Source organism: Mustela lutreola, chromosome 1 (assembly GCF_030435805.1).
Source record: "Mustela lutreola isolate mMusLut2 chromosome 1, mMusLut2.pri, whole genome shotgun sequence".
Taxonomy (NCBI): domain Eukaryota; kingdom Metazoa; phylum Chordata; class Mammalia; order Carnivora; family Mustelidae; genus Mustela; species Mustela lutreola.
Window position 1 is genome coordinate 284,363,008 of NC_081290.1, and position 26,258 is coordinate 284,389,265.

Below are 26,258 nucleotides of genomic sequence, written 5' to 3' on the forward strand. Positions count from 1 at the left end.
TAGAATCTCAAGCAGGCTCCGCACCCAGTGTGGAGCCTGATGTGGAGCTCCACCTCACAACCCTGAGATCATGACCTGGGCTGAAATCAAGTTGGACGCTTAACTGACTGAGCTACCCAGGCCCCCAAGAAACAAATGCTTGGCTATAAAGAACAAACTGGTGGTTACCAGAGGGGAGGTGGGTGAGGGATTGGTTAAACAGGGGATGGGAATTAAGAAGTGCACTTGTGATGCAAACCTGGTGAGGTATGGAAATGTTGCATAAAATAAAGACTTAAAACAAGTGAAACCAGTCATTTCAATGGCCCCTGTGGTGCTACAACCTTCCCTTAAACTTCATGCTCTATTATTTACTCTGTTACAGTCTCCAGTCGGACATGGCTGTTCCTCGGACAGGCAGACATACTCTTACCCCAAGACTGACTTGTTACTTTCTGGCTGGAATGAGTCTCCTTAAAATGGCTTGCTCTGTCATTTCAAATCTTTAGCACTACCATTTTTTTAACTTTTTTTTTTTTTTAAGATTTTATTTATTTATTTGACAGAGATCCATAGGTAGAGAGGCAGGCTGAGAGAGAAGGCAGAGAAAGAAGGGCAGGCAGGCTCCCGCTGAGCGGAAAGCCCCTCTCCGGGCTTGCTCCCAGGACCCTGAGATCATGACCTAAGCTGAAGGCAGAGGCTTAACCCACTGAACCACCCAGGTGCCCCACTTCTTACTTTTTTTAGGTAGGGTCCACACTCAGCACAGAGCTCAGTGTGGGGCTAGAACTCAAAACCCAGGGATCAGGACCTGAGCTGCAAACAAGAGTGGGTCCCCCCACCGAAGAAGCTACCCAGGCGCCCCTAATACCATCTCATGGTATTATGTCCTAATGGTCTATATGCTTTACTTCGTTGTTTATTATGTTTCTGTCCACCATAGTGTAAATTCCAAGGTCAGCATTTTTGTCACTTTTGGTTCACAGCTGTACCCTTGGTGCTGCCCATTTGGTAGGTGTTCAATAGAATCAGGAGAATGCGCATGTTGCAGATAAAATATTGTCCTGAGTTTGTCGCATGTGTTTATGTTTCTGATGTCTTCAGCCATGCAAAATACTTTTATTTACATACACCTGTTGGTTTTGAATTTTTTATTTTGTTTTAAGCCTCAACTTTTGTTCCCTCAGGAACTGTTCTGACCTAATATTGTTTCATTAAACTTTTCATTGTGGAAAATTTTTCAACGCACGCAAGAGAGATACATCTCATTATTCCTCTTGTGGAAATTCCATAAAGGCAGGGACGAAAGTCCGATTTTTCACTCTCCATCTTCCGCCAGGACCTCAGCAACATCAGGGAACGTGTTTCCAAAGAATGAATTAACAGCACGAGGGTTCTCTGGGGCAGATGCCTCTCGGGCCCCACGGACAGCCCAGCACAGTCCTGGAGGCGGCAGTTTGCGGACTGAAGGCGGCTGTCCGGGTTTCTTCGGCCAGGCCCGACCCTCTCGTGGACAGGCCCGCTGCCGCCTCCAGGTTTGCCCTACGTTGCCAGAATGGGAGGAGCTCCGACTTCCGACTGAACAAAGTTTTTCCTCGCGCCCGCCGATCCCGGCCCCACCCCGGCCAGAGGCCATCTCACCGACTAGGCCTCTCCGCCGCCGACGCTCCCCGCGCGCGTTCCCCCTTCTCCAACCCTTCTTTTCCCCCTCCCCCCGGCAGTGGCGGTTGGTCGCGCGCCGTCGTCCCTTTCCCGCCCCCTCCGCTAACGAGCGGGCTCCAGACCCTCTGGGATTGGCTGCGCCTGAGAGCATCTTCTTTCAGCCTCTATGATTGGATGCAGGACGCGCGGGATGTGGGCCCCGATTGGTTAGGTCAGGGCGCCTGCGCGGCGGGGTTCTCGGTCGCCAGCCATTCCTGGGGAGGACTGCCGGCCGGTCGGACGTCTCGCCTGTCGCTGGAGGAGAGGTCCCGGCTCCCCGGGAAGGCGGCTGCGGCGACAAAATGAAGATATTCGTGGGAAACGTCGATGGGGCGGATACAACGCCAGAGGAGCTAGCAGCCCTCTTCGCGCCCTACGGCACGGTCATGAGCTGCGCCGTCATGAAACAGTTCGCCTTCGTGCACATGCGCGAGAACGCAGGCGCGCTGCGCGCCATCGAGGCTCTGCACGGCCACGAGCTGCGGCCGGGGCGCGCGCTCGTGGTGGAGATGTCGCGCCCACGGCCTCTTAACACTTGGAAGATTTTCGTGGGCAATGTGTCGGCTGCGTGCACGAGCCAGGAATTGCGCAGCCTCTTCGAGCGCCGCGGACGCGTCATCGAGTGTGACGTGGTGAAAGGTAACGCGGGGGCGCGCGGGGGCGGGGGCGCGGGCGCGCTCTGGGCACTCTGCTTGTTAGCCACGCCCCTTTCCCGGGGGTCCGGTCACCGCGCGGTTGGGGAGGGTGGGGAAGTCCGCGGGAGCGAGGCCGGAGGTGTTGGGGGCGCGTTGGGTAGAGCCACCCTCCTCCCCTGTGGTCAAGCACCATTCTCCAGATGGGAGGAAGCGGCTCTGGGTGGGTTCGGCGGCCGATGTGAGCCGAGCTACGGGGCCGGGGACGCGCCTGAGACTTGCGAGTGTACCGGGGGCGCGTCTTCCACTGGTCTCCTGGGCCTGGCACCGAGCGGAAATTGGGAAGTGACGGGCACAAGCCGGATCATGGAGCGGGGAAGATTTCGCCACTTCCCCACTTTCTCTCCAGACGTCGGTCAGAGAGCAAGGGAAGAGGGAAAAGGTGGGGGCTGAGGCCCCAAGGCCACCCTCGTGTTCCCTCCCGATGAATGCTCCCGAGCGGAAGGTAACGGGGCCCTTGGACGTTTCTCGGGCTGGGATGTTTTAGCTTTGTGTGGCATGGGTCTACTCAATCGTAGGTACAGGAGGGGCCCCTTCCGAATCACTTTGGCATTTCAGTATCGTTAGGTGGGTTAGGTGTGGCAACGCTATTTTCCAAGTCCCTCAAACTTGGGTTTTTTTTACTTTGGGCTCGATTTTACATCTATAAACTGGAAACCCGGACCTTTCGAATGTGGAAGGAGGCTTGCTTTATGAAGGCCTCTCTTCCTTAACCTTTACCTGCCAGCCCATGCCCTTGGGGCTGTGTTTTTTTATTAGGTCGGTGATTTTGCAAGGGGGCGTATACTCTGTGGCTGAGGGGGACATTGAGAGCGGTGTGTGAGGGTTCTTGGTTAAACATTGGCAAAACACATTTACTTGCTATTTGTCTTTGCTGGAGTAGTCTGATCCTTAGGGTAGATCCCTAGTTGGCCTTTGAGAAAAATGTATCCCTAATTTAGGCCGGACTTCTTTTTGGGACCCAGTGTTAACTTTTGTAGTCTAGGTTTCTATCCGGTAAGTTCTGTTTCCTTTATGCTGGCATAACCCTTGTGTATGTGGCTAGTTTCCGTTCCCCTTGGGAACAGATCAGAGTTAACTTTGCCATCGTCAAGGCTGCAGCCTGGGGGAGCATCTGATGCCCTACTCTGGGTGTTGGATTCATACCTGCCCTTACTTACCCTGTGTGAAAAGTTTAGGGGATAGGAAATAAGTGGGTGCAGGTGCTTCTTTCCACCAAGACACTTCATTTGCTCTCTTGGAAAGGTGTATCTTTTGGGCCATTCTTTGTATTTTTTGTAACTGGGAAAGTGTGAAGGGTCATAGACTCCACAGCTCGGAGCAGTTCCTTGTTTTGCGTTAATATCACATTCTGTTTTCCTGAACTCAGGTTGTGCAAGTCTGCAAATATCCAGAATCAAGCTTTCCTGCTGGTGCTCTAAGGCAGGCTTTGTGGTGCATTGATTTTTGTTTTTGTTTAGAGTTAAGAGTAGAAAGGACTTTAGATTGGGCATCTGGCCAGGAAATGGATGGGGGTACATGACTCATTATGAGAGTTCTGTGTTTAATTGATCTACCAAGTTTCCTTTGTGGTTCTCAGGCAACGTGCCTACTATATTGGGAATCTAGAAACTAGCATCTGAGGGGATAGTCTCCATGGAACTCATTGGTCAAGAACTTGCTTTCAGGTGGTAGAGAAACCGAAAATTTGCCTTGATTCGCTCTGGACTGAGTGAGACCAAGTTACAGTGGTGGGGAGGGTGAAGTGGATAATAGCATGTGGTTTATAGAACTGGTGGACTTCTAGTGAGAAAGCGAAAGTTATGACTATTATCCTTTTGTAAACATTCAGTTAGCAGAAATGTGTTAATTACATCAAGGAGTAGTGGTTAGCTCTTATTTGTAGTTAGCCTGATAAGTACCAGAGGTCCTGATACATTTGATGTAAGAGACTCTGGGAAAGATTTGACTGTCATATTCTCCACTGATGCTTTTCTGTCTCTATGAGGTGCAAGAAAGTGAAGTTTTTAAGTGGGGAATTTGGCAGAAGAGACTGGCTCTGGCTTTATAAACACGAATTTCTTGGGTTGGGAATGGGGCATTCGATGATCGAGTCTTTTGGTGTTGGGCTGTGGGGGTCTTTGAATAGCACAGAAGCTTGGGGTTGCACAGCCGACCAGTTCTGTTTTATTTCACCAAGGGAAAACATAGTTGCCTGGTTACCCTTGAAGCTTAGATGTGATTGGATTTACAGAGCAAAAATCTCCATAGCAACAGGGATTGTAACTACTGTCCACAGGTCACATTCTATTGGTTGTTCAGAAATGAAGTATGAGAGTTGCTGACAGCTTTAGGAACCATTTGGGCTTCAGGGGGAGGTCTGTAAGGCAGAAGAGGAAATGGTTTCCTCTGTGGTTTTTTTTTTTTGGTTTTATTTTGTTCTTGTGGTTTTTTTTTTTTTTTTTTTTTTAAAGATTTTATTTATTTATTTGACAGAGAGAGATCACAAGCAGGCAGAGAGGCAGGCAGAGAGAGAGGAGGAAGCAGGCTCCCTGCTGAGCAGAGAGCCCGATGCGGGGCTCGATCCCAGGACCCTGAGATCATGACCTGAGCCGAAGGCAGCGGCTTAACCCACTGAGCCACCCAGGCGCCCCTTTTTGTTTGTTTTGTTTTTGTTTTTTGTAGGGGGCCATTTTACCCTCCTGAAACAAATCTGTAGTTTAAAGTTAAGAGATTTTCACTCTTCTGAGGATAAGAAAACTCATTTTTCTAGATTCTCTTAACTTTGGTGCTAGAGGAATTGTGATGCCACCAGACCGTAGGTGATCTGTTTGAAAGATTGTTCGCTAGTGCCTTTAAATGCAGTGGATTTCTGGGGCGCCTGGGTGGCTCAGTGGGTTAGGGCACTGCCTTCAGCTCGGGTCATGGTCTCAGGGTCCTGGGATCGAGTCCCGCATCGGGCTCTCTGCTCAGCAGGGAGCCTGCTTCCCTCTCTCTCTCTCTCTGCCTGCCTCTCCATCTACTTGTGATTTCTCTCTGTCAAATAAATAAATAAAATCTTTAAAAAAAAAAAAAAAATGCAGTGGATTTCTTTCAGAGATTACTGTTTTTTGAACTAGCTCTTCAGGCATATGGGTCCTGGAGTTCTCTAGATTTCTGGTTTTACATCGTCCTAGGATTAAGTGGGTTCCTGGGCATCTTTGATAGGGCTAGGTTTTGGTTTGGCTCCTGGCTGTGATAGGGTAAGTAAGCCCTGATGTCATTGAATCAGCTGTACAACCAAGTCACACATCTCTTTATAATGTCTGGCTTAGGAACTTTTTGGTATTAATTGATTTTAAGTGTATTTGATGGCTTTTTTAAAAATCAGTTCTAAAAATCAGTGATATAACTTATCTGGGCAGTCAGTTGAATTCTACATGTGAAATCCCAATTTTCAGATTTCAATTTGGTCTGCTTTTTTAACAAAACCCAGCTAAATAGGGAGTAGACAGTGGGACGTCCTGTCGCTATTGTAAACCGTTTGAAGTTTTTGTTGGGTGTTTTTCCTACCTTGGATCTGCTGGTGGATTAGCCAGGACTATAATACCATTCATTAATATTCTCTCATAGTGCCTGGAGATTTTTTCATTTTTCTTAATCTGCCTACAAGCTCCCGTTTTTTGCTTACCAGTTGCATTCTCTGGAGGGTCAGCCAAGCCTGTTTTTAAGGAGATCTCTGACCATAGTATCTATTTTTAGCTACCTTTACCCAAAGTGGAGGTGAGAGACCATAGGGACAGTTCTGGTACCCTGTGGCTAAGCCAAAAGGAACACCTGCCTAAATTGGTAGGTGGGAAATCAGGTTCTGATCATGGGGGTGTGAGGATTGAGAGTTGTGATGCTTCGTTTTGTTTTTTTATCATCTCTGGCAGGTTCTAAGTTTGCATATACAAATGTTACGGTAACTCTTGTTTTTTATTATTAAAAATGAAGGAAAGTGTTCTGTAGGGGGAGAAGCTTTTGGTTATTTCTAGACTTAAATAATCATCTAATTCTTTATTATCATATAGCTATTTATATTTTGCAAGGCACTTTTATTTTCTTATTTGAATCTCCTAACTCTGAGGTGGGTAGGACAGATTTGGCAAGTCAGTGATATTTGGGTCTATAACTGAGACTTTTAAGTGCCTAACCCAGGATTCCTTGTGCTGTACCATACTTATGATTTGTACCTGTTAATTACATTTTTATTTTCATTTGTACCAGACGCAGGTTGGTGGCATGCCTCACATTGAGAAAAAATGACTTGCTCTCTCAGAGCAGCTAGAGAGGGCATCACAGTATGAAAGTTTCTAGAAATTAGAGGACACTTACTTCAAGGCTATTTAAAAGGATTTCTTATCTTCAAGAATGGAATTTTAGTGATTTCATTCAGGTAGTTCTTCATTTCCTAAACTAATATGAGCGAGATGGCATGCAGGTACTTAGTACTTAAGTAGCCACAGATTCAGATGGGTTTAAGTGCATGGCTTTATCTCCCAAGAGCATGATCTTCTCATTGTTTTTCATATCCTCCTTGCACCTTTGTGGTTTGTGAGTTTGAGCATGAATAAGAATTTCTTCCCACTCCTCCCTCTTCTAATCTAAAATTGTCTCCTTCTGTGTGGTAGCTGAGGACTTTGAGATCAGCGTCCTGTCTTGAGTTTGTATCCCACCACAGCTCATTGAAATCCTGAATGAGGACCTCACGGGTAACCTGCTTAGCAGAGCCCACAAGCTGCAGTAATCGCAGTTTCTTACCTTGAGTCTAGGAAACCAGATCTTCCCTGTAAACAGTCGCCCTGTGAACAGGAGTCCGAGGGTTAAGGTGTATTTCTGTCCTTTAAAGAGGAACACGTAGAGGATATTCTGTAGCTTGGGGGAGGGGGCTTAGGCCTGAACTCAGCCAAGAGGCTTGATTTCCATTCCCACACCTCACTGGCTTACTTACGTGCGTTCCAGCTTCTGTTGTAAGTTTAAAATTTCTAGTCACATTACACGGTTCTGCCTTACACACTGACTTCTCAGGGATAGACGGGTAGTGAAGGGGCACAGAAGAATTGGGATTCTGTTCCTGGCTCTAATAAATTTTGATTTAGGGCAGGGCATGTAAATATTCTCTGAGTATGTTTCCCCACCTGTAAAGTAGAGATCACGATCTTTTGCTCTGCCTGCCTCCCAGGATTGTTGTGAGGCCCAGATGAAGGCCTGTGCGTGGAAGTACTCTGAGAAAGGGGGAGATCACATTGGAGGAATTTCATGAAGTGTGCATTGGAGTCTAGCTCTCTTGCTTTAATTGGACCCTGGGCTGAGACATGGGTCATGTTAAGACAGTGGTCATTTCCAGTGTTTCAGAGTTAAGCTTCAAAGGTGAGCAGTAGTGTTTGGTGACCTTGGGTTAGAGAACACTGAATAATTGAGTGATCCAGGACCCTTTCTGTGTTTTGTCCGTGGTTTACACTTACAGGAGTTGGAAAGATTTTCATCTGGTGTTACAGTTCATCTTTGCTCTTTCTTCTCTTGCCAGAAAGTTGGGTGAAGTTGCAGGGGGATAGGGGAGACTGGGGAGAAGGCCATAGGGAAAGGTGACTGTTTGGGACGGTCGGAAGCTTTGATACATGGGAGCCATGTTTCATGACATACTCCTGGAGAGGAGGGTTTGGAGGCCTGGAGGTAGCTGGCAACAGCTGGGTGCTGTTGTGTGTCCAGTTTGGGACCCATCAGGTAGCATGCCCTGCCCCCCTAATTGCTAACCCTCTGTCTGCTGCTTTATCAGACTACGCGTTTGTTCACATGGAGAAGGAAGCAGATGCCAAAGCCGCCATCGCGCAGCTCAACGGCAAAGAAGTGAAGGGCAAGCGCATCAACGTGGAACTCTCAACCAAGGGTCAGAAGAAGGGGCCCGGCCTGGCTATCCAGTCTGGGGACAAGACCAAGAAACCAGGGGCTGGGGATACGGCATTCCCTGGAACTGGTGGCTTCTCTGCCACCTTCGACTACCAGCAGGCTTTTGGCAACAGCACTGGTGGCTTTGATGGGCAAGCCCGTCAGCCCACACCACCCTTCTTTGGTCGCGACCGCAGCCCCCTGCGCCGTTCACCTCCCCGAGCCTCCTATGTGGCTCCACTGACGGCCCAGCCAGCCACCTACCGGGCCCAGCCCTCAGTGTCGCTGGGAGCTGCCTACAGGGCCCAGCCTTCTGCCTCTTTGGGTGTCGGCTATCGGACTCAGCCCATGACAGCCCAGGCAGCCTCTTACCGCGCTCAGCCCTCTGTATCCCTTGGGGCCCCATACAGGGGCCAGCTGGCTAGCCCTAGCTCCCAGTCTGCTGCAGCTTCCTCGCTTGGCCCATATGGTGGAGCCCAGCCCTCAGCCTCGGCCCTGTCCTCCTATGGGGGTCAGCCAGCTGCGGCTTCCTCGCTCAACTCCTATGGGGCTCAGGGTTCCTCCCTTGCCTCCTATGGTAACCAGCCATCCTCTTACGGCGCCCAGGCTGCCTCTTCCTATGGGGTTCGTGCGGCTGCCTCCTCCTACAACACCCAGGGAGCAGCTTCCTCCTTAGGCTCTTATGGGGCCCAGGCAGCCTCTTATGGGGCCCAGTCTGCAGCCTCCTCACTAGCTTATGGGGCCCAGGCAGCTTCTTACAATGCCCAGCCCTCAGCCTCTTACAATGCGCAGTCTGCCCCGTACGCTGCACAACAGGCTGCTTCCTACTCTTCCCAGCCGGCTGCGTATGTGGCACAGCCAGCTACAGCTGCTGCCTATGCCAGCCAACCAGCTGCCTACGCTGCACAAGCCACTACCCCAATGGCTGGCTCCTATGGGGCCCAGCCGGTTGTTCAGACCCAGCTGAATAGTTACGGGGCTCAAGCATCAATGGGCCTGTCAGGCTCCTATGGGGCTCAGTCAGCTGCCGCAGCCACCGGCTCCTATGGTGCTGCAGCTGCCTATGGGGCCCAGCCTTCTGCCACCCTGGCAGCTCCGTACCGCACTCAGTCGTCAGCCTCATTGGCTGCTTCCTATGCTGCCCAGCAGCATCCCCAGGCTGCTGCCTCCTACCGTGGCCAGCCGGGCAATGCCTACGATGGGGCAGGTCAGCCGTCTGCAGCCTACCTGTCCATGTCCCAGGGGGCCGTTGCCAACGCCAACAGCACCCCGCCGCCCTATGAGCGTACCCGCCTCTCCCCACCCCGGGCCAGCTACGACGATCCCTACAAAAAGGCTGTCGCCATGTCGAAAAGGTACTGTATGCCCCCCCGCCTCTGCCCCCAGCTGGGGCTTAGGGCAAGGGGCTGAGGTTGGCATGGGAGGGAAACTGGAGCCATTGGCCTCTCCTTTGGTCTTCACTCCTCTACTCCCATGGGATGTCCAAAGGCCGAAGGGGTTGATGTCTGTGAACTTTTCTGGTCACCAGGGTTCAGGTGGAGCATTAGTGCTCAGCCTGGGGTGGTACCAGCTAGTCAGGCTGGGAAGAGTGTCACCTGTCTAGGCTAGCCCAAGTGCCATTGGAGCTACTGCCTGCAGGATTGTGGCCTACAGCCTTTCCCACCGTCTCAAGGATCCTTAAGCCTGTTACGTGGTTGTCCTGGCTTTGGTGGGGTGGGTTTGAAAGAGTAGTCCCTTTGGCACTCACCGGCTGAAGGCAAGGTGTAGGAGGTGCGTCCACTCTTTGGGAAGTTGGGGACCTTGCTTTCGTCCGCCGTTCTGTTGATAAACAACCAAGGTCTTTCTGTGCAGGGCCCAGGGGGGATAGTTTGTTTGTGGTTTGGGAATGTAGACCAAATCCACCTTGGCCAGTTGAGAAGGGAGGGCTTCGGTGGTGGGCTTGGTTTCCCACTGAGTTGAACCAGGCTTGATTTCTTGCCCTGGATAGGGTGATGAGCCTTCTGACAAAATCGTGTTTGTTGGAGACCAATCTGATCACACCCTCCCTATCCCCATTGGCATCTCCCCCATGCCCACCTGGAGCCCTCCCCTCAATTGTCTCATTCACCAACTGTCTTCTTCTCTCGACTAGGTATGGTTCCGACCGGCGTTTAGCCGAGCTCTCTGATTACCGCCGTTTATCAGAGTCGCAGCTCTCGTTCCGCCGCTCGCCGACAAAGTCCTCGCTGGATTACCGTCGCCTGCCCGATGCCCATTCCGATTACGCACGCTATTCGGGCTCCTATAATGATTACCTGCGGGCAGCTCAGATGCACTCTGGCTACCAGCGCCGCATGTAGGGCCATCCTGGGATGGGGCACCACAGGGAGGGAAGGAGAGGAGAGGTGGGGCAGGGTGCAGACCCGGGTTATAACCACTGGCCCATACCTCTCCCGTTTGCGGTTTTTCATCCCCTCTACCCTGTGGGCCTTCCCCAGGAGATGATCCTTTTGAGTGTTCGGCAGTAACCTACTTTGTTCCTTCGCCTCAGCAGCAAATCTTGCTACTGGCTCTAGATCTGCGGTTTCCCCTCTCCCCTGCTTCCCATCTCCCAGGATGGGAATTTCTTTTACGTTTTTATTTTTTCCTGGCTCCCTTTTATTTTTGTGCGCGATATTTAAGGTCGTCTGGATGGGGAAGCAACCTGCAGCTGAGGTCGGCGGCGCCTTTTTCTTTTTAGATGTGAGGGAGGCCAGGAAAGGGTTAGCTTAACCATTTCCTATGCGCCAAGCTGTGCCAGCAGTCCAGGGGGCCCTGACTTTGTCCCTCTATGGACTGTGTTGAGACTGAGTTCCTGTCGGGACAGTCGGTTGGTATACGTCCAAATCCCTACTGTCCCCCCGATGTTATAGCTGATGCTGAGTGGCACAGTCCCACGTCCCCATCTCCCCAAGTAGGTGGTGTTAGAAAACCTTGATTTTTTTTTTTCCCTTTTGTATGGACTACAAATAAAACTTGGGGCAATTTGCAGTTTGGAAACCTGGTTGTCATTGTCTTGATTGCACTCAGTTTCAGAGGAGCCAGTTTGACATCCAGGAAGTCATGACAGCAAAGGGAAAGGCAGCTGGATAACCCCAGGGCAGATAAGGAAAGGGGTTTGAATGTGGGAATTAGTGATTTTCCTGCTGTCCAGAGGGATATAGGTCATCGTTGGCCTGCTAGTCTGCCATCTTTAGGACTGGAGAGTCCAGACCAAGTTGCTTGGACTTTCTCAGCCCTTAACTTGAATTGATCACACCAAGGTGCAGTAAATTTATTGCCTGTTTCCCCCTAACTTATCTCCAGGTCGGAAACAACCTGTGCTTCAGCGGGGTGGTTCTGGGGTATGGCTTCTCAAGTGAGAAGTGGGGAAGTGAAATGCTTTTGGTGCTTAAAGTCTAGAGGATTCTCCAGAGGGTGGGCTTGAGTGCTGAAGCTGGGACCCAGAAGGGAGCCAGTGGTGGGGTAGGGGTGATGTCAGTGTCTGGTACTTCCCTGTGGTTAGAGAGAGGAGGAGCAGGGACAGTCGGAAGCAGGTCTGGGGAATCTGGCTAGAGACCCGGTATTCCGCCTGTTGAACATCACCATGGAGCGTCCTTCCTGCGTCCTGCCAACTTCTGCCGTAATAGTGCTCTGAGACTCAACTTCCCTTATCTCCATTTGTTGGGGTTTCTAGATGTTTTCTTGCTGGGTTTATAGTTGAAGGTGTCCTCACAGACTGGGAAAGGGGTGAGGTACAAGCATAACCCAAGAAGGGTTGCTGGGTTAGGGTGAGAATTGGAAGATTCTTTCTATACTTGAATTCTGGGATGGGTGGGTGGGGGGTTGGGGGGCGTTGAGAGGGCCTGGGCAAAAAAAAAAAAAAAAAAAAAAGAAAGAAAGAAAGAAAAAGAAAAAAAGAATAAAGAAAAGTTCCAGCCACGGACCAGATGGAAGTTTGGGCTTACTGATAATGAGTGAATGGAAGCAAACTGGCTGGGTAGGAACCTGCTGATGTTCTTTTGGGAAAGGGGGCTTTAGAGATTGGATTATGGGAGCCTGCTGGGGTAAGGCGATTTGGGGGGAGTTGTCTGTCAAATCAGGTGGAGTTCAGGTGGATTCTTTTCTGCCTCTCACTGGCTTCTCGTGAATTCGCCTGTGACAGTGGCTTCCCCCAGATGTTCTCTTCCCTCTGCCCAGTGGGCAGAAGTATATAATCTTGATAACCATGAGCTTTTGTGTATGCTGACTAATTTCGGGGAGTTACTGGGGCCATAGCTCTTGTCCTTGCTTCTCTTTTTGCTCACTGCTTTGCCTCCAGGTGCTTCGCTGTTCCTTTTCATTTCTTTACAGGACTGGGAGGGGGAGATCGATGGGTTTCTTGTCACTTTTCTGCAGGGAGGGTGGGGTGATCTGAGGGCCAAGCTAACAAGCTTAGCTCCAATTATTACTCTGGAAAATAGAGGGTTGGTTGATTATAGGGCTGTGATTGTGGCTTTTGTATTTGTGATATTTCTTTGTCATGTGGCTTTCTGTCTTCCTTTTTCTCCAGTGAGGGTGCTGCCACTACCCTAATCCCAGGGTTCCTGTAAAAAAAAAACAGCTAAATGTGCTCTTGGGGCCAGCATTCTGTATTGCAGCCCACGTTCTTCAGAGTGACCTGGCCCTAGAGGATCACTAGCATCTTTAGGTCATGATGCCCTTGCTGCCTCAGCCCTGAGGTTTTTCGTTGTTTAAGTAGAAGCAAGTACAAAGCTAAATCATGTCATTCTCTTATTTCTTGCAGATTGTTTTAAAATTCCCTTCCTCTTTTACTTAAAATATGCCACCTGTGTTAATCCTATAGCCCACTCATACTTTGCTTTTTGTGGATTTCTGAGTTCCTGGGTCCTATAACTTGGAGGTGGTTGGGTTGAGTGAATGGGAGGACAGACATACTATGTGCTTTGGGATAAGAGGGTGGGGAATATGGGCTCCCAGTGTCTTCAGATTTTTGCACTTCTGCATCTGTTACCTCTACAACTTGGCCTTCATTGGAGAAGTTTAAGATGATTTATTCCTGGAACAAGATCACATAGGGGCTTCCGGCCTTAGTCTGCTCCCTTCTGAGGTTTGGACTTTGTTTCAAATTCTGCCTGGGGTAGACCTGGGGCCCTATCCCTTGTACTGGAGGCAATGGGACTGTCACTGCGACTGGGTCAGCCTCTCGGTAGGCTGCTGTTTAGTTATGCACATCAGTTAAGCTCTACCAGTGTCTGCACAGACTGTTGGTTCTCCAGTCATTTTGCCCTATCCAGCCAAGTAAGCTGACTATAATAGGGGATGACTGAGGTCATAATGAAAACAAATTTCCTAGATTTATGGACTGTATCTAATAGAAGGTTGGGTAATAATAGAGAAGAAAAGGTGGAGAGCAGGTGAGGGCTGCCTGGGTGGCTCAGTTGGTTAAGTAAGCGTCTGCCTTGGGCTCAGGTCATGATCCCAAGGTCCTGGGATCAAGTCTCTGGGATCGAGTCTCCGGCGTCGGGCTCCCTGCTCAGCGGGGAGTCTGCTTCTCTCTCTCTCTGATGTTCCCCACTGCTTGTGCTCCCGCTCTTTCAAATAAATAAATAAAATCTTAAAAAAAAGATGAGCAGGTGAAAAATTTATGTTCACCTAAATTTTATAGTTACCTTTAGAGAGATCACAAAAGGGGTTTTCCAAGGAAAAAAGTTCCTAAAATTATTTCAAGTAGCTCTAAATCATTTGAAATATTGTGTGTTTATACTACTGGAAATAACAGTGTCGAAGTAGCTGAGCCCTTGGGCTGACCTTGAATTTATAATATGGGGAGGTAGGACCTATCTCAGTGAACTACTTACAGTTAATAAACAATACTAGGATAGTGAAAGATACAAGGCAGTTCCACTAGTTACAACTTTCTGGAAATAGGATCTATTCGGTTGGAAAATTGACTTGGTACAGAGAGAATGACTAAGGGTGTTGACTCTAAAACCAGGTTTCCTGAGTTGGAATCGTGTTTCTGTCACTTAGCTTTGTGATCTTGGACGTGTCAGGAACTCTGCCTGTTTTTTCGTCTATAAAATGAAGATAATAGCTAACATTTATTGAACACTTACTAAGCACCATTAAAAGTACATTTCATACAGGAATTTCATTTGATCTTCATTGCAATCCAAGTGCCATTTAAGTATTTTTAAATCTAATGAATGGGGAAGTTGAGGCTGTAGGTTAAATAACAAAAAGAAAAAATTCTCACTTTGTTAGAAAGTAGATCAAGGGATTGAATCAGTATTTTGAATTGAACTATCCAGGACTTTGCTTGTAATTATTATAATACTTGGATCAGATGAGAACATGTGACAAGTGTAGGGCCTCATATATAGTCACTGCTCTTTAAGTGCTAGCTATCTCACAGACAGGAATTAGAACATTCTGGAGAGATTGGGGTGGCCTAGTAGAACACATTTGAGCAAAGGACTTTGGATGTAGGTGTGAGTGCAGCACATATGAATCCGTGAAACTGGATTTTTTGAATGAGTGGTACCTAGGAGTGAAATAGGACACGGACCACACCAGTTTTTGTCACTTGCAGTCTCAGACAACACTTCAGTGTCTTGAGATCAGATTCTCTTTGGGCGTGGGAAAGAAAGATATGGGGTAGGAAACCTGCAGAAACATTAAGGGGGAGGGTAAGAGGGTGTAGCTGCCAGTGGGATTGGAGGTTTAGGAAGCTTGCTTGACTGGCCTAGTCAAGGAAGGCTAATCTGGACATCCCTGGAGAATACTGATTTTTAATTTGAGCTCTTGTTAAACCAGTAATCGTTTCTGGGTAGGAGCCAGAGTTTAACATGTATAAATTATATATGTTTACCCCTAAGGGTGTTATAGTAGTAGATTTGTTTATTCACATTTGAATGGTTTTCACTGACATCAGTGTTTCACCCTTAAGTTTGGATTGTTCCTTTATTGCTCTTTGAAGAGTCCAGACTTCTGTCTTTTTGGGATCTGCAGTGAGAATGTGTATTTTTGCTTGGCTGTGACAGATACCAGCTGTCTAGATGACTTTGGACAAGTCGCTTTCCTTTTAGGTGCTTGGTAACTCTATCAGCAAATCACCCAAGTAGCACCTAAAGTGTTACTGGACAGGGTGCTTTTAAAACTCTGCATTCAATCCTATTTTGCAAAGTTGGGTTGGTAAGGTAGAGGATTTGGACCAGATGATTTGTAAATCTTAATGGTTTTTAGCTGCTTTAGTGCTCAATACAATAGAGTTGGATAGGTGAATATCATTATGGAGATGCTTGAACTACAAACAGATGTTTCTACCTAAAGCTTCATTTTTTAGCATGTGTCAAGTAGGTATTCCTGATGATCAAAAGCTGTACCATAGTTACCCCCTGGCTTTTGAGCACCTGCTTTTTCTGTTTGAGGGAGACTGGAGAGCATACTAGGTAATAGGGGTAAAAGTGCTTGTTTTTGGAAATAAGGGCGAACGGTCTTAAACTGATATTGACTGAAAATCCGAAGTATTACTCCTTTTGGTTCCCGAGAAGTCTTGCATTCATTCACCTCTGTGTTAACTTAGTCAACAAATAATTGAGTGCCTGCCATGTTCCAGGTGCATTTAACACTGATGATAGAGTAAGGACAAAGAAAGGGTCCCTGCCCTTGAACAAGTATTTGATGAGGGAGGGGGGAAAAGGTGGAAAGAAATGGAATGAACAAATAGAATTTCAAGTGGTGGTAAGTATTTGGAAAAATAACATGAAGTCATGGCATGGAGTGCCAAGGTAGGGTTGGGGTAGGGGGTGAGGTGGCCACCAAAGGACTTGGGGAAAGAACATTCCAGCCTGAATGAACTTGGAACAAAAAGGCCAGTGTACTGGAGCATAATTGGGGTTTGGGGTGTGTGGGGTGGAGCACTGTGTGTGTCGGGGTGGGGGCTGTTAAGGAGATTCTGGCAAGAACCAGATCAGGCAGGGTGAGTTTGACAATTTTCCAATTGCAGTGGGTTTTAAGAATCGGGTGATGATTTAATGTGCTTTTACTGAGTTGGATGAGCGTGCAAAATGAAACCTGTGATTACTTCACCTTAAAGGCTTTCAGAAGGTAAATCAAGTAATTAGATTGAGGGTGTTGGGGACAGGATTGGGGGGGGAGGCTGTGGTCTGCAAACTGGCATGGATTGTGATCCTGAGATTTATATTCCCAGTCCTCTCCCCTTTGGGCCTGGAGAGATTCTTAGTTTATAGAGTGAGTGGGTCTCTTCTGCTTTGGTTATTTTGGAAGAAAGTTTATCTCCAGGGCAGTTGGGACACACAAAATTTGGAAGATCAGACTGAAAGGAGCTGAGAGGATTTCTATACCAGATGTGTTTCCCTGCAGATTGAGTGCTGACCCTCATCTGATGGCTGGCCCCCTCAAAAGGGCACACACACAGCTGACTAACGTGGAATTGATTTTCTTCATCACTGATTATATGGCCTTTACTCAGTCTCAGAGTTTCAGTATCAAAATCCACAATGAAAACGGACCACCATTAATGACTACACCTGTAAATGTTATATTTCAATGTTTTTAGGTCCTTTGCTCTTCCCACCCTAGAATAAGTCTTGACCAGTTTTCCACCACTTGATTCCTGAGAGTCATGTCCAGTTTAAAAACTCATTTCCATAACTTTGACTCCTTTCTTTTTATGGTCCCCACCCCTCTTTCTGGGGGCTGTGTTGGACCGTTGCATGTTATACTCAAATGTCATCCCTTGCCTCATAGATAACTCACTGCTTTTGTTTTAAGTTCTTTCATTCAGCACCTTTCCGCACTCCAGCTTTTAACTCTCTCCTCAAAAGCTGCCTCGCAAAGGGTCATTGCTTGCTCGATGAATATGGGATTACGTGAAGAAGCCAAAGGATGAGAAAGAAAGATGTGATGAGGGAGCCGGACGCTCTGGAGAATGCTGTCTTGATTGTATTTTGTTTATAGCTGGATGTGATTAGGCTCCCCTAAAGGTCGGTTCTAGGAGTTTAAACCTGCAGCTCTGGCTGATGGTGCCCAATAAAATAAAACAAAAAACTTTGCTGCTCCAGTTTTTTCTCAGGGCGGGGTGGGGGCGTTTTCAATCTTCAAGGTCACACAGAGAAGCCGTTTTTCTTCATCTTGGACCCACCCCGGGAGGCTGGTTCCTCGCGGGAGCTGGTCTCAGCGCCGTCTGAGTAACGCAGCCTCCGACCGGGCCAACTTCGGGGCCGTTATAAACCAATTGAAGCCGCGCCCATTAACCGTTTCCAGAACTCCTTTCACCATCTATGTCAGTAGTTTTGATCCGGGGGGAGCTCCGGGACTCCTGGGGCTACAGCGTGGATTCTTGGGCAAATGAGGAGGTTGGTTCTTCAGACGGGGACGCTTTGTTATTTTTCTTACCTGGCGTTTGGGTCTGCTAATCGTTCGTAGCATCCTGGCTGCGAGGGGTCGGTGGTTGGGAGTGTAGAAGGAGAAATTTGGAGGAGGCAAAATGGGCCAGGGGAGAGTGTCAGGATGTGCACGTGTCGGTGGCAAAACGTGGAAGCTTCATAAAATTGGCGCCATGAAGCTAAAGACCGCCACACCGGGGCCTCAGCTCGCTCTGCCTAATGGCGGGCCGCACCCCGCCGGCGAAGCCCACGTTTGTAGTTCCTCCCTCACGCCGACCTCTTGCCCAATCAGTGACTTCGGCTTCGGCAGATAGGCGCTCATTGGCATTCGCATAAAAGCTCCGGGGTTACTGACGTTTCCACCTCTTCCCGGCCTCTCAGGTAATTGGCGTTGGTCGTAACCAATCAGGAAGAGGAACTGTGGGAACGCCTGCCTTTAACTTAACTGAGCAGCCAATCCGCTGGTACACTCACCTCCCCTTCTACCCAGAGTCACTGCTGCGGCCGCCGCCATTTTAGCGTTTTGTCAGAAGCGTCTGCGCCGCGAGGAAGAGCCCCTGCTGATTTCCGTGCGGGTGAGAGACTCCAAGCCCCTCCACTGTCTTTTTCTTTTGGTCTTGTTAAATCTTATTTCACTTCTTTGGGCTTCAGGGGTATCGTAGTGGGGTCGCGGCCTCCGCACCCGTCTCTGAGAGCAGACCTCGGTGCTGGGCACTGCGCGGTAAGCCTGAAGCAGCCCTTCCCCCACGACCTCCCCCGAGAATACCCTGCTTTCTCCCCACCTTGCCTTCTACCCGACTTGGCTCGGTTTCCTGCCTAGAGGTTTCCATAGAGATAACCGCGTTTTCCTTGGACTCAGGAAAATTGAAACCCTTTTCTAGAATTCCTTGGGCCCCGAGACACTGTTGTCTGGCTGAAGAGTCTGAAGCCCCTTCTCAGGCCACGCATTTCCCCGTTCTGCGGGAGCTCGTAGGATGGCACCTCGGGAGAGGCGTTCTCCGCTGTTGCACTTACCGTACTTTTCCTCCTGCCGAGCTCTCCGGCTCGGGTCGCCGGTTCACTGCTTCCAAAGGAAACCCGAAAACGTAGCCATTATAAGGCCCACTTTCCCGGAAATGGTGGCCGCTCGCTCGGTTGCAAGAGGAAGAGCTAATTCGTAATTTCAGTAGTCAGTTCAGCCAGCCAGTATTTAGACCTTCGTTTTCTGACCTCACAGTGACTAGAAAAGCCCAGTATCTCTAGCCTTGCGTGTACGCTCTCGCTTTCATTTCCATTTGCTTAGAAGCTGCCCAACTCTTCTCAAACCCTTTGTCTGTTAAGGACCTTTTTGTTACAGACTTTCCCATTCTTACGGGTTCTATCCTTTGTACTGTCGTGGGCCTCCTTATTCCCACTTTCCTTTGATTGTTCTGTGGAGGTGGGCGTGTAAGAGAAAGGGAAAACTGGAAATATTCGCTAGAGTTTTTTGTTTTTTAATCAACGTAAGCCTTAGGTCTTTTGTTAGGAATTTTTGTTTCTTCCCGTGCAGGCTGTGTCGAGATGGTGAAGCTGTTCATCGGAAACCTGCCCCGGGAGGCCACAGAGCAGGAGATCCGCTCACTCTTTGAGCAGTATGGGAAGGTGCTGGAATGTGACATCATCAAGAACTACGGCTTTGTGCACATAGAGGACAAGACGGCGGCCGAGGATGCCATCCGCAACCTGCACCACTACAAGCTGCACGGGGTGAACATCAACGTGGAAGCCAGCAAGAATAAGAGCAAAACCTCCACAAAGTTGCATGTGGGCAACATCAGTCCCACCTGTACCAACAAAGAGCTTCGGGCCAAGTTTGAGGAGTATGGTCCAGTCATTGAATGTGACATCGTGAAAGATTATGCCTTCGTACACATGGAGCGGGCGGAGGATGCAGTGGAGGCCATCAGGGGCCTTGACAACACAGAGTTTCAAGGTGAACCACCCTCTTTGGGAAGAGGGCTGAACGCAGGCTATGTGCAGAAAATAGGTTGGATAAGTAAAGGGAGGGGTTTGGGGTAGAGATACAGCTGTTGGTGTTGATGGTGAAGCACTGTGGGTGATGGACTTAAAATGGAGAATGCATGGGATGTAGAGGCTTTACCTTAGGCCATGTCTACCACATGGCTTCAGTTTGGAACCCCTAAGACTCTTATGCCTAGTAGCACAGAAATACTTTTCCTTTGATATCCCCAGTTCTCTTGTCTTTTTAATTTTTTTCCCTTTTCTTGGTAGAGCACGTTCCATTGGTTCACTCTGAATTTATTGCCTCAGCCCAGTATCAGCATTATATCTTATTTTACATATAAAGAATCTGGCAAGAGTATCCTAAGCAACACTTTAGGGAGCAGGATCCCTGTTAAGCAACACCCCCCCACCCAGTCCCAACTCATAACTTCCCAGTAAAGATAAGTGATCATTAAATAACTAGTCTCGAGATAGCTGGTGTCTTTAAAGGCTTATTGCTCTTGTTGGTTTTCTGTTATGCTTGTACCAAGAGGTTCTCTTTGGAGGTTGAGGCTACTCCAGAATACAGGTCTGATTTAGGAGTTTCTGAGGAGGAGATTTGGGGGCTTGGGGGGCAATAATGGCAATGCCTTTTTACTCTTGGAAGGTAGACTAAACATCCTTGGTGAATAGAGCATCTAGATGGGTGTTAACCTTAGAGCCTTGGCTAGATTGTTAGTGTGCCTGGAGGGCAGCATGAGTAATGGTATGGATTGTCCCTTTATATGGAAGGTTTTATCTTTTCTTGGTTTAAGATTTGAGCTCCTATGGCGAGAGTGGCAATCGGGAAGGGTGAGTGTGGTAACCATGGTGAGTTGCTAACTCTTCTCCCACCCCTCCACCCCTCCCTTTTGTGTCCCTAGTATCAAAAAGCCATTTCTTTTTGGTTGTGACTGCTACTGAGTTAAACAGGATACTGCCACAACTTCTTGCTACATTTTAAAGTATGTTCCAACCTTTTTAGCCCAGGCAGGGTAGTTACTGCTTCCTTTCCTGAGTACTCTTGTTAAGAGTCATTGCTGCTGTTCTGGTGTTTATTTCCCTTAAATTGGACCTTTCTTAGAGCTGGAGGTCTGATCATCGTTCCTCCAAGTAACGGATGCACTGTGTCGTGGGTATTGCTATGCATTATTAAAGAAAAGTGTCACTAGTCTCTCAGGTCTAGTTTTTCTTTTTTAATTGGTAAGTTGAGAATTGTTTGTTGTCAACAACTTAATTGGGGTCAGGACTGCCTTTTTGTGGAGGGTTTGTGATATGATACCTAATTTTTGGACACTCTTCTCCACTTTAATCCAGTCATAGGATGGGTGGCTGTGCCTGCTTGCAGCAGTCACGTGTTAAGGGGAGGCCAGTGTGTACCAGTTCAGGACAGCTTATGCGATAAGGACGGCATAACTTTTGGCATATGAATTGTAGGCTGTCTGGTGCCACTTAGGCTTATTTTTATTTTCACTGCCTTTCTTACTGTTAGTCATTCTCCTTAGTACTGTTCAGTAGAGTTCTTTGTGTACAAGGAGTAGCAGTGTTTATTAAGTGGTCTTTTAACCCTTTTAGTTTTTCAGTGTCTGTTGTGTTCTCTGTTGTTTGCTCACTTAAAAGACATCAATTGTAGGTATTTTTAAAGACACCGCCCCCCCACCCCCCCACCCCCGCTTTGGAATTGACACATCCTTAGGTCAGGGCGTTAGTTAATGACCTTTATGTCATGAATGTGCAAGGTTTGTTTTCTCTGGTTTTGTTAGGTGCCAAAGTGGCCCCATGGGCAAATGCCAGAGGGACATAGGTGAGCACTTTAAAACAGTTAAGTACTTAATTGGGTATCTTAGTTCTTAACTTGCAGTCTGTCTACACCAACCAGATGTAATGTTTATAGCAGGATTTTTTGGGGTAGTTTGATCCTTCACCTCCTTTTCCCGCTTCCCAGGACTTCTAAGTTTGCATGTGAAATGGTCCATTTACCAACCTCTGTATTGTTAGATCTTAGTAGAAGACCTGTCTCTTCACTCTCTCCTGCTTCTAACCATTCACTTTGACATCTGCATGTTTGGGTACATCATAGCCACTTGCATTGGAAGTTTTTGTTGGAATTTTGCTTACAGGTAAATTAAATTGGTAGATTATGTTAGCTGGAAACTTACTGTGAAAAGATTTTAAACATTAAACTTCTTGAAAAGTTTCTTTTGTAAAGTTTTCCAGAAGTAATATTTTTTTATTTTCAGAATATAAATTGTAATTTTCAGCAGAAGATAGCTGTGTATTTTTAGAATCTCTCGGTTGCCTAGTTTAAGTAGAAAAAGTACTTTAATCTTGTTAAAACGAACTCTTTGATCCACTAATAATACTGGTTAGTCTTAGTTTTTCTCCCCTTTCTTCCCCTTTTTCTTCCATGTTTTTCAAAATCTTTCTAAGAATTCAGGCATCTTGTGAATTGCCTGTCCTGTTTCCTTAGGAGGTCACTGAAGTTAGCCATCAGATTGTAAAGAATCTTTGGTGGAATGACTGTCAGGACCAGCAATTGAAAGGACTGTGTTAAGGAGAAAGGCAGTCCTTCATTGTGTATTTATTATCCCTTTTCCCCCAGTTCATGAGTGTTGTTCCAGAAATCTTGAAACTTACTTATCCCATTCAGCCACAGATCATGTTTGGGTCATGTTCTCCATCAGTGGTAACTCTAGGGTCTTAATCTCTTTGATTTTGGGGTGGGAAGCTAGAGGACTGGCCTTTGCATTATCCCCCTTAAGGAAATCAGTCTTGGTGGTGAAGATGGGAAATGGCAGAATCTTGCAGGAGTCTTACTGTAGTTTCTTTGGACAGTGGGCCATCGTTCAGGGTAGTTTTTGTCTGCAGTGACTCGGCAAAGGATGAAGTGCTTGTTTTTGGGAACAAGCATTAAATTAGTGTTACAGCTGAAACACCTCATCTAACTGATCTTTGCCTGAAATCAAGTCATTATATTGAATTTGTATAGTGGATTTTTTTTTTTAAACTTTTTTTTGGCAATGAATTCTGCATTAGAGTTGTCTAGGTAAAGCCATTGCTATGACCAGTGTCTGGGGTAGGGGCGTGGGCTATGACTAAGAGTGATAGCAACCCTTCTTGCGTCTGTTTCTTCAAGGCAAACGAATGCACGTGCAGTTGTCCACCAGCCGGCTTAGGACTGCGCCCGGGATGGGAGACCAGAGCGGCTGCTATCGGTGCGGGAAAGAGGGGCACTGGTCCAAAGAGTGTCCGATAGATCGTTCGGGCCGAGTGGCAGACTTTACCGAGCAATATAATGAGCAATATGGAGCAGTGCGTACACCTTACACCATGAGCTATGGGGATTCGTTGTATTACAACAACGCGTACGGAGCGCTCGATGCCTACTACAAGCGCTGCCGTGCTGCCCGGTCCTATGAGGCAGTGGCGGCTGCAGCTGCCTCTGCGTATAATTACGCAGAGCAGACCCTGTCCCAGCTGCCACAAGTCCAGAACACAGCCATGGCCAGTCACCTCACCTCCACCTCTCTCGATCCCTACGATAGACACCTGTTGCCGACCTCAGGAGCTGCTGCTGCTACAGCCGCTGCTGCTGCAGCAGCCGCTGCTGCTGTTACCGCAGCTTCCACTTCATATTACGGGCGGGATCGGAGCCCCCTGCGTCGCGCTACAGGCCCAGTCCCCACTGTTGGAGAGGGCTACGGTTACGGGCATGAGAGTGAGTTGTCCCAAGCTTCGGCGGCCGCGCGGAATTCCCTGTACGACATGGCCCGGTATGAGCGGGAGCAGTATGCGGATCGGGCGCGGTATTCAGCCTTTTAAGGCTTGAGGTGAGAGTGGTGGGGTGTCCCCTGTTCTGGTTTTGCCATCCCTCCTGCAGCCTAAAGGCTTCAGTTAGGCTGCCCTGCTTGCTTGCTTTTGCTGGGTCAGGGTAAGGTTACTAGCATGGTTCAGAGGCTAGGGAGAAGACCTTAACTACCTAACTTTTTGAAATATATAAACATCCGTAGCCCTCATGGCTATTTTTCAGGGCTCCTAATAGTGGGAGTCCGTCTGATGCTATTTGTGCCTGGAAAAGCAAAGAATGGTGTGCTGAATCTTGGGTCACACCTATGTGCTGTAATTGAACTGAACCTGGGACCCATATATTCAGACTGAGGTGTGCTGTTTCTCCAGAGCCTTTGTTGAAATTCCTAGGTGTGCGACATTATTAAGGGTTGCAAGTTTCCTGTTCTGCTTCGTGCTATGTGAAAGGTCGGATATGACCTATAGTAATATAAAATTGATAACTAGTTAACTAGTCATCATTGCTTGGGTCCCAGTTACTATGAAGACTACCCAGGTGGCATCATCTTAATCTTGAAGCAGTGTTTTTCTAACATTCCTGAACAGTTCACTCCCTGTGAGCTTTATAGGAAAGTCTTCTTTGATGGTAAGTTGGGGCAAAGAGGAGAAAAGAGATCTTAATTTATAAAGCTTTAAACAAGGAGTCTGGGGCATAGACTCAAATCCAACTTCTCCACTTAGCACAGATTCATTCCCTGAATAGATTGCCCACTCCATTGGTTTGTCTTTGAATCTGTCCTATAAGAGCCTGTTTACTTCGCTCAGTATTTTTCTTTTTCCTTTTTTTTTTTTAAAACTGTCCCACAGTGTTATAGTGGACATCCTCACCCCTTCTTCAAGTTGTATAGTAATACAGATCTGTACAAACACCAGGGTTGGGAGCTTTGCCTTAAGCAAATCACTCCCTTGTCTTCCCACTAGATAATGGGCATTTAATACTCTTGAACCACCAGCTCTACCCTGAGTCCCTCTGGCTTTGTCCTCTGCTCTACAGTTTGAACCTCATGATCCATTTGGCTCTACTTGAGTATATTCTTTCTGATGTTTGCCAGCTTTGGGCTCTAGGTGTTGGAAATTGCTGTTGCATTAAAGGGTGGTTCTCAACACCTTTTGTTTGGGGTAGTCCCCAGTATATCCCAGACAGTACCTTTAATCCATAATTTTTTAGTGACAGGGTGAGTGACATTCTGTCATCTTTGAGTTAAGGCAGAAGGTATATGTGACTTCCCCGGGATTATAGGATAGGAAATCTCTGATAGGGCTGGAAAAGAATGAATGATTTGATAGGTAGTTTATACATACCCTCCTCTACAGTCTTAGTTTCTTCACTAGGCAGAGTTGGATGCCCTCAGGTCTTAAAGTTTGTTCAGACGATGCTACTTTTGCCTGGACCTTGAATGATTTTTAACTTGGACCTTGGTAGTAATAGTAAACCCAGATTCAAACATACTTTTGACTTTTACCGCAGAGAGCTAATTGGAACCTTTCCTTTTTTTTTTTTTTTTTTCTGCTCTCTAGTGATAATTTCTGATGTGGAAATAACCTTTTCTGAGGAATGCTAACGTTAACTTCAAGAGAAGTGCATTGTCTTTGCTTAATTTCCTGAAAAAGTATTTGCTATTTAGAGAAAGGCCCAGCCTGGGATTGTTTGACCTTCCCAGTTACTCTCTGGCCTTCAAGCTCTTTTCACTTGTAGAGGTTATTGTGATACTGGGAATGGGTACAAGTAAATTTAAAAGGATTGTCAAGTTACCAGAATTCACAAAGATGCTCTTTGAAGTTTTAAGTAGGAAAGCCCTTTTGAGCTTTGCTGTAAAGCCCCTGTATTGTGCTCTCTTTCAGGTGGGATGTGTGTGGGCTGAAATTCCGAGCTGCGGTTGTGCATGAGAATACACCCTTCGTGGTACCCCATCTCCGGGACGTTCTCGGCTCTGTACGTTCAGTCCCTCAGGAACCGTGGACCTTAATTTACCTTGCTAAAGTTCAGACCACCTCTTCCTTTCCTCCTTCCTGCCCATTTTCCCATTCTTCCTGTTCTTTAATACTTCTGTAGTTTCCCATTTATGTTCTGTTCTCCCAGCAGGCCTCATTGTGTGCAGAAACTGTGGTGGGGGTTGTGCTGTCTCCCCGCCTCCTGCTTCCAGTGGGTGTTGGACTTGGGAATGACCTTGATGAGAGTGTCACTACTCCTGAGTCTTTTTGGCCCAAAGGCTTGTGGCGGGTATACACATAGAGTTGGATAACTTTTTTTTTTTTTTTTTTTCCGGTGAAATAAATGGTTTTTCAACTTAGGGTATGTGTGCTTTGAGAGAGTTTTTGCTTGGGTTTGTGTCTGGATTCTTTATTTGTCCCTGGAAGAGAAGGGGAGGTTCAGGGAGCTTGACATTGAGCTCGGGGTGAACATCATTGCTGTTACTTTATTGTAGATAGAACTTATAGGTACAAAAGGAAAAAGAGGTTGTGTGCAGAAGAACCCAGGTAGCCTTATTCCAGTAAAGACTTCTTCCCACTAGTCCACATTTGTAATGAAACCAACTAGTTACTAGTAGTTTTGAGATACAGATTTTTCCTTGTCTGCAAAGCAATCATCATGCCCCTCTTACTACCATTCTAACCACCCAGTCAGTACATCAAGCCTGATTTATTGCCAAGATAGAGTTCTAGGAAAAGGAAGTGTTTGAAGGAATAGGTCAGCTTTCATTTTTCATGCCGTATGGAAAAATAAAGTTGTGGCTCTCAGCAT

At 47.5% G+C, this 26,258-nt stretch overlaps 2 protein-coding genes across 9 annotated transcripts; both read left to right on the forward strand.

The window, feature by feature from the left end:
* The first annotated feature begins 1,862 nt into the window (after positions 1-1,862).
* RBM14 (RNA binding motif protein 14) lies at positions 1,863-18,189 on the forward strand. 5 transcript variants are annotated; one of them, XM_059148470.1, is made up of 3 exons: positions 1,863-2,319; positions 8,149-9,613; positions 18,050-18,186. In XM_059148470.1, exons 1-3 carry the CDS (start codon positions 1,983-1,985, stop codon positions 18,051-18,053), a joined length of 1,806 nt encoding a protein of 601 aa, XP_059004453.1. In that variant the 5' UTR covers positions 1,863-1,982; the 3' UTR covers positions 18,054-18,186. The 5 variants fall into 5 exon arrangements, with proteins under 5 accessions (XP_059004453.1, XP_059004477.1, XP_059004443.1 ...); XM_059148460.1 differs by lacking the exon at positions 18,050-18,186 and adding an exon at positions 10,390-11,276 and having other exon boundaries at positions 1,864-2,319; XM_059148486.1 differs by lacking the exon at positions 18,050-18,186 and adding an exon at positions 10,390-10,553 and having other exon boundaries at positions 1,864-2,319; positions 8,149-8,259.
* RBM4 (RNA binding motif protein 4) lies at positions 18,103-25,806 on the forward strand. Of its 4 annotated transcripts, XM_059148512.1 has the most exons (5): positions 18,103-18,243; positions 19,197-19,619; positions 22,806-22,884; positions 23,215-23,499; positions 25,358-25,483. In XM_059148512.1, exons 2-4 carry the CDS (start codon positions 19,208-19,210, stop codon positions 23,489-23,491), a joined length of 768 nt encoding a protein of 255 aa, XP_059004495.1. In that variant the 5' UTR covers positions 18,103-18,243; positions 19,197-19,207; the 3' UTR covers positions 23,492-23,499; positions 25,358-25,483. The 4 variants fall into 4 exon arrangements, with proteins under 4 accessions (XP_059004495.1, XP_059004506.1, XP_059004488.1 ...); XM_059148523.1 differs by lacking the exon at positions 23,215-23,499 and having other exon boundaries at positions 25,358-25,806; XM_059148505.1 differs by having other exon boundaries at positions 22,806-23,499.
* Positions 25,807-26,258: the final 452 nt, after the last annotated feature.